Source organism: Chelon labrosus (genome assembly GCF_963514085.1).
Source record: "Chelon labrosus genome assembly, chromosome: 14".
NCBI classification, from domain to species: Eukaryota; Metazoa; Chordata; class Actinopteri; order Mugiliformes; family Mugilidae; genus Chelon; species Chelon labrosus.
This window is the reverse complement of record NC_140347.1, coordinates 18,376,648-18,387,619: the sequence shown is the minus strand read 5'-3', so window position 1 is coordinate 18,387,619 and position 10,972 is coordinate 18,376,648. Positions and strand designations below refer to the sequence as shown.

The following is a 10,972-nucleotide window of genomic DNA, read 5'->3' as shown; positions in this document are numbered from 1 at the left end:
AGCCTTCTATACGTTCATCTTTATTCTTAAAACACTTTCAGTTCCTCCTGAATAAAACATAGATCATCAATACGGCTTCAAGTTGTTGTCCGTGCATCAAGGCCTTCTATCAGAGAGCAGACCTTCTTAAGACTACAGTCAGAATGAACCACAGAGTTGCAGTGCATGTACCAAGACACAATTAAATCTGCGCATGATTATTACTAGAAATAGAATTTTGTATTTAATTATCTTTATTTGACTCTCAAGTAAGGGAGCTGTTTCTTTTGACAGTCTACCCATTGTAAATATAACCTGGTTAAAATGTACGGAAATTTTCATTTAATTGTCTTTATTGGACTAATTTCAAAACTAGTCAGGTATTCCTGTAAAATCATTTGATTTGTACAGAATATGTTTAAGTAGTAGTGTCATTTCTTATGTTGCCTACTGTTGATATAATCTGGTTAAACCACCTCCACACAGTCGAAGCAGGTTAGGTTTGAGAGTTAGACTCTTGTTTATAGCAGCAAAATGTGTCTGAATACTAGAAAAGATTAATGATTTATTTGCCTTGACTGCACTAACTATATCTTTTAATTGATTCAAGGCCCAGTTATTTCCTCTCACGAGCAGCAAAGTTTTTTACTTTTATATATAAGTTAGAACTGGTTTGTTTACTTGCACAGGATACAATTCTGTATTTTTGTGTCTGTTTTCCCTTCCCACTGGTTTGAGTGGGTGGGGCTCAGTGGGGAAAAAAATGTGCTGTGAGGTGTCTAATAAGGATTTTTAACATTTTGAAGTGACAGGGTTGTTTTCTTATGTTGGCTACCCACTGTCAATGAGATAGTAAACCCACCTAAACACAGTCCTAATGAAGCGGGTGAGCAGGCTTCTATGCAGCTTTCACTTTTATTGTTGCTCATTTAGTTATTGGATGTGAAGATACACGGTTTTCAAGGTCATGATAGATCCAAAAACAAAGCTAAAACAAAAGCAGCTGGACATTAATGAAGACATTGCATCCAATCTTCCAATCCAATCTGGAGGTTGCACTTTCCAGGGAGAGTTAAGATTGCATTCAAGTTTCCCCAAGGTACTTGTGAAAGAAAACTCAACAAACCCAGTTGCCATCGGCTAAGTTTGAACAGTTTTTAACAAATACTTTAATTTATAGCTATTCTCAAGAAGGATTAGGTGTGCAGCTAAGCAATTTTGGCATTACTGTAAATTGTTAGTCTTAATTTATGAGACTACATCCTTGAGTTTTGCCAGAATGCCTTTTTCCATCTACTCTGGTCTGAATTGTGTCCTAAACTCAAATAAATTCACTTTATTTCCATAGGAACCTAAAGGCCTAAACACCAAGGACTATCAGCAACGGAGACAGACTGTGACGTTGCCTCAAGTTGTCTGAACCGACATCATCACAAAGACCGCAGCCAATGACCAGCTGCCACCTACGCTCTGCATCAGCATGAAGGTAAATAATATTTTACACCAGCAGGTGGCAGCAGTCTGTGTTCACCGTTACAGCTGCTGGTACATTGGAGCTGGTGAGAGACCACAACAGATCTAAACTTGTAGAACTTTGTCATTTAGTTTACTTTTATTACTGTCATTTTTCTTCTCGTGCACTGGTTTTCTAAACGCTGTTACATACTCCATGAGAAGTGAGGAGGAGGATGTAAGGATGAAACCAGCAAGCAGCTGACCGCCACTGGTTGTTTCACAGCCCTAAGAGTATTTGCAATTATTGACATTTTAGAAACTGAATTTCTAATTTCTTAATCTTTTAAAAAAGATAAAGATGCTGACAGTTCCACATGTGCTTTAACTACAAGTCAAAGTGTCTGCTGTGGAAAAGATAAAAAAAAAAAAGGATGACAGACCCAGAGTTGTGTGCCAGTGTGGTTATCATCACACCATTTAATTCCAACAGTTCGTAAGAAAAGAAAAATATTACAGCGTTTATAAACATTAGGATCACCATGGCACCTCTGAGTGCTTAAACTTTGCTATGTTACACTGGACTCATTGACAGTTGCGGACGAGACACATGTCCAAGTCCACAAATCAAAGCAAACATTCCTCAAATAACCTCCTGCTATAATTTAAAACCCTACCTCAAACGCACTCACATTCTCTATCTGACTCCTCTCTGATCAAGGCAAAGCGGTGCTAGTATGTACACTCGGTTGTCTGCATGTTAGCTTGTGTGTGTCTGGCCGTTGTCATAAATATGACGGTCTGGTTACACGTGATGTTGTGAGTGAGTTACTGTGGGTAGGCCTCGATCACCATGGCATGACCCTGGAAAGTACAAGATAAAAAAAAAAAAAAAAATGGAAATCAGGACAAAAGATACTAAAAAATATGACAGTTTGTGGTGCACACGACAAAGTGTGACCTCAAAAAGAGAGAAAATTATTACCTGTCCTCCAGCAGCACATGCTGCCACCAGTCCGTACTGTCCTCCCTCCTTCTTCAGCCGGTGTGCCACTGTGGTTACCAGCCTGCAGCCGGTGGCACCGAATGGGTGACCCAGAGACAGAGAACCTCCCCACAAGTTAAACTTCTCCATGGGGGGAACCCCAACCTGCAAACACACAACGGTCACCATTATCTATAATCATGCGTCTAAAGACAGAGGAATCTACATTCAGATGTTCTGTTGGGATACAAAGCTAACAACAACACTGCAAATTGTGGGATATACAACATCTGCCTCCGTTTACTGGTAGTTGTTTGATTTCGGTTTGCGTCTGCTGCTTTTCTTTTTATTACTTCACCCTAGGTTTGTCACTTTAGCAATAAATAGTACACAAAACTTTATAAAATCTAAATGATCTTAAATCCAAACCAACATGCCACTAAATGATTTTGTTATAACACCAAAACATAGAATTTCCATCATCATATAATTATCTTGACCAAAAACTACTCTACACCAGTTTCATCTGTTACAGTACGCTGTGAGCATCCAGATGTGCTGCATGGATCTGCTATGAGGAAAAAAGCAAAGCAGATGACCATCAACTATCTTTACCTTCGATTTCCTGCCCATGTACGTCTGGGCAAACCAGTCCGAGTCCATGGCCTTCAGATTTGCCATTATCTGACCCTGGAAAACACACACAGAAAAAAAGAAATATATAAATATATATATGTAGAGAGCGAGCGAGAGTTACCATGGAAACCAGGCTGAAGATTGATTTCTACTGATCCAACAGTGCAGAATATGTAGTAGAGGATGTATACACAGCAAAGTGTCACAAGACAGAGACAGACAGGTCTATTATTCAAGAGGTAGAAAGATATTAAGAATATAAGATCTTTTTTTTTTAAACTCTAAAGTATATTGTGATGACTTACTGCGAACGCCTCGTGAAACTCAAAGACATCGATATCATTCATGGACAAGCCAGCCCGTTCCAGGACTTTAGGTGTACCGTATGTTGGCCTGAGAGAGTCAAATAGAAAATAGAATAACTTTTTTAAACTCCTCATAAACAATGACAACTCAAACTACTAGTATTCAAAGAATCGGTTCCCCTTTAATCTATCAATAATATATGAAGTTTAAAATAAAGTAAAATTAGTAAGGACAAAGAGACTCACCCCAACAGCAGCTGATCTTTAGGGTCCTGAGACACGTAGACAAAGTCTCTGGCAGGATAAAGACATCATTTAGATTTAGATGAGCACATTATTAGTGAAATTAATAACTGCTCTACCAGGCAGAGAGGGTTCAGATACCTTAGGTAGGCTTTAGGCTTGTAACCCATAGCCAGAGCTTTCTCTTCTGACATGATGAGCACAGCGGAGGCACCGTCGGTCTGAGGACGCACACAAACGAGCAGTTTATTTACACCCGGGGTGAAGAAACAGGGTGATATAATATAAATAAGAAGCAGAAACTCTTAGTTTAAGTTTGTGTTTTAGATTGCTGAAAAACAAAGCTTATCTAAAGACTGATTTTTTACAGTAATGTGTGTGTTTACCAGGAAGGAGGAGTTAGCAGCGGTGACTGTGCCGTGAGGTTTAACGAAGGCCGGCTTCAGTTTGGCCATTTGCTCCTTGGACGATGGCCGTATGCCGTTGTCCTGTGATACAATATCGCGTCCTGGAGGAGACAAAAAAAAAAGGATGGTTGTTATATGGACAATAAAAGAACAAGACCGTTATTAATAACTGTTACCTGGGCTTACAGTGTAATGCATAGTATTTTCCATTGGGGTCTGAGGTATTACTTGACACAGACATCTTGTTACATTAATGGATAAAAGTCATCCAAAGGCAAAATTTACTCAAATGATTGTTGCTTAAACAAAGTTATTTTTACTGGATTATGATTATCTTATGCTGCCAGGTCAATACAAATGTTGTACATGTCAATACAACTATAAAAAGCTCCTGTTCCAATCAAAAACAAAGAAATCTCATAACAATTACATAATTAATGTTGGTCTGAAATGTTAAATCTAGGGGCAGAATAAATATGAGGTCTACAAATGTCTTTATTTGTTTCACTAGCATTTGAAATCCCAAAGATATCAGTTTACAATGATATAAAAAACAGAAAAGCAGATCATCTTGACAGTTAAAAAGCTTGAACCTGCCAACCTTTGGCATTTTCTTTGAAAAATTACTGAATTATAAAAACTGTATTTTCTGTCACAACCATCAACAATATTAGGAAATGCTCCACACCTATATGACAAAATCAATGCAGCCAACAAGAGCAGATAAATGGCCTCCACTAACAATAATAAAGTTCGGTAGAATTTGCCTGCTACATCATTCATACTGTGTGAAGCTGTGTGTACCTGGCACTTTAAAGGAGATGACATCCTGCAGCAGACCACTGTCCTGGGCCTTTTTGGCCAGAGAGTGCGACCGCAGAGCAAATTCATCCTGCTCCACTCTGGAGACTCCAAATGCTGCAGCCAAACGATCGGCACTGTGTCCCATCGTCTCAGCTGTGGAGAACTCGGCCACAGCAGGAAGCTGAACACAAACAAGATAAGAAGCACATATTGTGACGGTCTGATAAAAGAGGTTTAATTCGATTTTTTTGATGATAGTTGAGTGAATGTATATATACTTCTGGGGACAGGTGCGCCAACCGGATGCTGCCGATCAGACTGAGCCTCTGGCCAAGGGTCTTCGCCCTGTTGAGGGACAGCATGGTCTTCCTCATCTTACGGCTGTGACGGATGGGAACGTCGGACATGAACTCCACCCCGCCGGCCACAACAGCGTCGCACTGGCCTGCAGCGATCAGACCAACAGCTGGGGGAAGGATAGAGGAGATAGAGGTAAATAAAGATCAAATATAGAGGGACATGACTATAGATAAACTATAAAAATGAAACCAATACATTCACCTTTTCCTCACTATTCTTTAAAGTAGCGTATGTGATTTACTGCAATGACAATGAGGACACATCTGATCTCTGCCTCCTGCTGTGATCCCCCTTAATTATTCACCCATCACTGTCAAAAGACGTATATTCTTTATGACTCTTTATTCTCAACCTGACCAGATGATGGCGTATTCTGATGCTCTTTAACATTAATTTTATTTATCCTAGTTTCTTCCCTCAGAATTGCAACATAAATATAGTAAAACATTGATGTTTTAAAATGTAGGATTACTCATATTATGTATGAAGATAATTATATTCAAAATATAAAATAGCGAGTGGAAAAGACTTGGGGTCGAGGTTTCTTCCCCTCAACGTACCTGAGGTCATTGCCTGGTTGGAGGAGATGCAGGCCATGGTGACGGTGTGAGCTGGGATCTTGTCAGAGAAGCCCGCGCCCAGTGCTGCCTAAAATCAGAGATGAAATAAATCGAAATCAACACAAATCTCAATTTATTAACAAAAAATATATAATTTCATCATCGTGGATGTTCCATTGATCAAGACTCCAGATGACCAGTTTGTGGTGTAAATGTGCGTTTATGTGTGTATACCTCTCTTGCCACATTGCTGGTTTTGACTTCCTGGATGACTGTTCCATATATGATGTAGTCTACAGCATCTTTGGGTAAACCTGTCCTGTTCAGCAGACCCCTAGAAAAAACAACGAGAGACACAGATAAGGCATACTGCTAATTTAAATGCAATACTTGGCAGTAACCAGGTCACAGGTCTGTAATGATAGCAATGCCAGTTCTATATCACAACATGAAAAGAAACAACAACATGACAACACTTACTGCAGAGCAGCTCTGGCCAGGTCATGGGGCATCAGGTCAGCGTACCTGCAGTCACAAACCAGAACATTTTCCATTGAAGCCACAAATATTAGTTCACAGTAAAACAGTCATTTAACAAAAGGGTTGCCGTGGTAATTTATCATATAATTGACACATGTCAATTTCACTTTTCTGATCAATAGAAAAGGCTCAGTTCTTATCAAAACATCATGAATCAAAAGAAAACGTTCAGCGATAAGAAACATACGTGGTTCCAGACAACAGGAAAGGGGTTCGAACTCCTTCCACCAGGACTATGTTCTTAACTCCAGGTCGAGCCAGGGTCTTCTTACTCTTTGTCTGAACTGAAAGAAAATAAAAGACAATAACAATCCTATAGTAGCAGCAGCACCGCCTTAGCTATATTAACACCTAACACCTGCTGGGGAAAGTAGTTTTGTTCTTGAATAAATTATTTAATAAAGGAAGGTCACATTTTAAATAGTATACGTAATCTACACAGGGCTACCATCTGGATTAACAACTTACCCTGAGCCTGAAGCTGGGTTGTCGTACTGAGGGAGCGTGCACCTGAGACACAGAGAAAAATATACATTATTATTATCAATCTAAAAGTCTTGTAAGAGTCTGAATCTAAAATATTGAAGATAATTTTATTGGTTAGAAATGTTTTAGAACCTGTTAAAAAAAAGGATGAAGACAACTTACCAAACCTTGCTGCCCAGGAAGGGCTGACGGAGCAGCTCCACTTCAGCAACATGGAAGCCATTATGTTCTAAATGGAGAGAAATTGTTATTGGAAAATTCATAGCCCTGCATAAGACCTCTGTGTGAGCTGTTGATATTTCAGGATTTTTTTAACAGAAATTAAGAAATTCTTGACTTCACATTTATATTTTATTCCTGATACTGGCTAATCCATCGGGACTGCATCCGTTACAGGACAGGGTGGAGTGTGACATAACCACACTCCCAGGTAATTCTCTCTTGTAGGCAAAAGGTCAGCTGCAGTGTGCACCGGTGACTTTACCGTCTGAAACACACTTGATGTGGTATACATCCAGCGTTGAGCTTAAGGGTTTGTTTGACTCTTTATAATTAACTTAACTAAGCCAAGGATATTGAGTGTTAAACAGTGTTTATCTGTTATTTAGCCTAGCCCACTGACTAAAATGTGGCTGTCAAAATAATAGGAACATGTGTCTGTACCACAGAATTAAATAGAAATATAAACCTCAACCTGAAAAGACAGCTCTCTCTCAGTTATTTTAAACAAATAAATGAATACCATAACCTTCATTATGCTAAGATTTAATGCAGGACGGTTAAACTAGATGCATTTGTTTTCACTTGTGTACCTAATGAACTGACAAATGAGGGTAAACAGGAAATTAAAACAAACAAGTAAGCAAACCCACATTGGAGACTAAACTAATTTAACTATAAACCTACGGACTTTTAATGACAGTCTGTTCCGCCTCTATTTCACCTCCCTGGTTTATATTTAGGACTTCATGTGTTTTATTATGTGGGTCAATGTGACATATTCTTGACGGTCACCCTGCCCAACCCCCCTACCCCCGCTGTGACCCTTCACCTAGATACCTCAGCAGGAGAATGACAGTGACAGAAAGGCTGAATCATTTGACTCAAACTGAATTAAAACGGTCTACAAATCGAACAAATATGCAGTTCCCTTATTTGACATTTAAATCAATCGAACACAGCCTTAAAGAAACAAGCTAAAAGGCAAAAACGGTGGCTGCAAGCTAATAAACCCTAGCTAGCTACTTGTTAGCATAAGTATAATTAACTACAATAAATGTCGCTGCGTTTCTTGTGCAAAACATCTGTGCAGAGGTAATATAATGACTTTTCTCGCTCTATATGTATAATTTGGTGCGACTGCTGCGTCCAGTCTTACCTGTATTTGTGTTATGTCTTTGCCCACACTGCTTCCCTATCGAACGATCGGCTAGACACGGCAGGACTACAAAAACCGACTACGAGGACCCATATCAATGACGAAGCTGCCCAACAAATGTGCCTGAGATAAAAACCCACGTTAACAAGCAGTTAATAGTTTCTTACGAACAGATATTTGAAAGTGTTTTAACTTTATTATTATCACCGATAAGATGGTTGTGTTTTTACCACACACGCAAATAATAACCGTTTGAAGTATTAATCATTTAGATTCAGGCCATTATCTGTTAGCTAGATTTGAAGTTCTCATTCAGTTTGCTCTGGTTTGCTTTACGTCCCTCTTACGCCCCTAACGGTCACAAGTTTAAATGTTAGAAAATATCACATATCATTTATTGTCCGGTCATATGAACTGAAGACAGTTTAATGGTAATAGAATAATTTAGTTATTTTAATGTATGTATTAAAAGTATGTTTTGTTAAATAATTAATTAAAATCTTCATTCAAAAAAATTATTTGCGTGAATTAAAATAAACAAATTGTCAAATGTTCCAATTTTTAAACATGGAGCTGCAACTAACAGTTATTTTCACCACTGATTATTGCACAGTTTCATATTTTTCTGCTTGAGAAAAAACTAAAATTATTACTTTATTGTCACAATACAGTAATTGCAGATTATTTGATTGTTTCAGTTCTAGTCAAATATATATATATATATATATATTTCAGCTGATGGGCATTTTCACAGTTCTCTGACATTACTGGACAAAACATAGTCGTCATCTTGCTGGAGGCCTACAAACGAGGCTCCAGCAGTATTTAATATTTCTCTGATCAACGAGACTGTGTGGAGCAGGGCTGCTTTAACAGCTCATATGTGAACACTGGAAATCATTGTTTGCATCGTCAGTATGACTTAGAGGAGAAGTTTTACTGGAGTTTACTCTACATGTATTGCTAACATTTGTCTTTACTATCTGCATTGCTCTTCGTCCTGCCTTGTGGGCCCATTGCTGTTGATCCAGGCTCTTTTATCTATCTTCTTATTATTTTCCTTTCTTTATAGGTTGTTATACAGTGATCAGCCATAACATTAAGACCACTGACCCAATTCTGTGTAGATCCCAAACGGGCCTGACCCTGGACATCTGAAGGTATGCCGTGTTATCTGGCACCAAGACAGCAGACCTTTACGTCCTACAAGTCGTTAGGTGGGGTCTCCATGGATGGACTTGTTTGTCCAGCACCTCTCATATATGTTTGATTGAATTGAGATCTGGGGAATTTGGAGGCCAAGTCAATGCCTTAAACTCCTTGCTGTGTTCCTCAAACCATTCCTGAACCATTTCTGCTTTGTAGTAGGATGCATCATCCTGCTGAAAGAGCTGAAAGAGGCCACTGCCATCAGAGAACGCCATTTCCATGAAACGTTATTAGCCTTTATCATCAGGTATATCGCTTATTGGGTGAACATCATCACTGGTACCATCTGTCAGAGAGAGCACGGCCTCACAAATTTAGCTGGAAATAGACTTGAGGCGTCCTTAGTTGTGTAGTGCTACAGTATTTACATCCCCCAAGGGTAGTGTAGCAGGAAATTAGCATAAAAGAGTAGCGGTGGCCCTCTGCCTGGCTGTCTCTCATCTGCCCTAACACATGTCAGCCACGAACCTCGAGGAGAATGTGGCAGTTCTACGACTCAATGATCCGGCAGCGGGATGTTTGCGGTATGAGACAGTGCATGTATGTCAGAGATGGTGTTTGTGACAGTCTTGACTACCTGTCCCTGTCTCAGTCTCACACTGACAGATGTGACACGATTAATCAGAGTATTTATGTGTTGGATGCAGGTGAACACTGACGTTGATGCTAGGTATCTGGTCGAATGGAGCGCCGTCTTCATCGCCAGAGAGTTTTCCTGCTTCACTGGTGGGGCAGATATCGAGTATAAGTATTATGATTTACAAAATTTGCACGCGTAATCACACTTGTACGCTGCTGGAAGTAGAGGGAAAAGTGCAAGCAAATTACGACTTGTAAAATCATAAGTTTATAGTAATTTGGTCAAATGAAATGTGTATCCTTTGTTTAATGAACTGAAATGAACTTCTGTGTAATTCAACCCTATTTATTTCTTCACTGTTAGTGTAATTAAATTCAGCAATTAGGAGTCCAGCTCTTTCCCTGATGTTGCTGCTGTTCATGGCTCATATATGTTTGGAGGACAGGAGACTCAACTGGAAATGGAACTGGGATGCACTGGAACAAGCCTGATCCACAGAGGCCCCTCCCTTCAACCCATAGGACTGAAAGCCCCCCACTATCAACATTTTGTTGCCAGACACCACAGGACACCCTCAGAAGGCCCATGTCCATTCTCTAATGAGTCACAACTGTTTTGGAGGCACAAGGGAGACCTACACAATATTAGGAAGGTGGTCATAATGTTATGCCTGATCGGTATGTGACACGGGACGAGCCAAATTAGGTTAGACTTAGACTTAGACTTAGATAAACTTTATTCATCCACAAGGGAAACTGCTTGGTCACAGTAGCTTAGTTGTACATAAAAAACACTCTTAAAAACCTCAGGTAAAAAAGATTAAATTAAATAAAATAGAAATAAGAATAAGTAAAATAAAATCTAGTAAAATAAAATAAAATTAGGTTGGAATAATACTGCTTATGTGGCCTAAAATTTGAGCAACACTTCCTTATCTTGTGACTTTTCTGTAGCTTGCGCCAAATCGCTACAAAAAGCAAAACGCACAGCAGTCCTGGGGATACTGGGGATCCTGCTGGAGCTGCTGCCTGGAGCGGGCCGCACTCAG

General features: G+C 39.4%; 1 protein-coding gene across 1 annotated transcript; it reads right to left on the bottom strand.

Moving 5' to 3' along the window:
* Window positions 1-1,877: 1,877 nt before the first annotated feature.
* Window positions 1,878-8,191, bottom strand: hadhb (hydroxyacyl-CoA dehydrogenase trifunctional multienzyme complex subunit beta). The gene is made up of 16 exons (XM_084559875.1): window positions 8,136-8,191; window positions 6,920-6,986; window positions 6,740-6,781; window positions 6,459-6,555; window positions 6,212-6,256; window positions 5,966-6,065; window positions 5,732-5,819; window positions 5,090-5,277; window positions 4,812-4,992; window positions 3,987-4,108; window positions 3,742-3,821; window positions 3,604-3,651; window positions 3,358-3,445; window positions 3,032-3,106; window positions 2,417-2,581; window positions 1,878-2,295 (listed from the first exon to the last, which is right to left on the bottom strand). The coding sequence occupies exons 2-16, from the start codon at window positions 6,978-6,980 to the stop codon at window positions 2,260-2,262; spliced, it is 1,416 nt and encodes a 471-aa protein (XP_084416001.1). The 5' UTR covers window positions 6,981-6,986; window positions 8,136-8,191; the 3' UTR covers window positions 1,878-2,259.
* Window positions 8,192-10,972: the final 2,781 nt, after the last annotated feature.

What these genes read in the sequence shown, in the direction of transcription:
- hadhb (XM_084559875.1), bottom strand. Translation starts at nt 6,980, where the DNA reads ATGGCTTCCATGTTGCTGAAGTGGAGCTGCTCCGTCAGCCCTTCCTGG. An exon ending in TTCCTGGGCAGCAAGGTTTG is followed by an intron (nt 6,782 to 6,919) that starts GTAAGTTGTCTT and finishes TCTGTGTCTCAG; the next exon opens with GTGCACGCTCCCTCAGTACG. An exon ending in ACATGGGCAGGAAATCGAAG is followed by an intron (nt 2,582 to 3,031) that starts GTAAAGATAGTT and finishes GTGTGTTTGCAG; the next exon opens with GTTGGGGTTCCCCCCATGGA.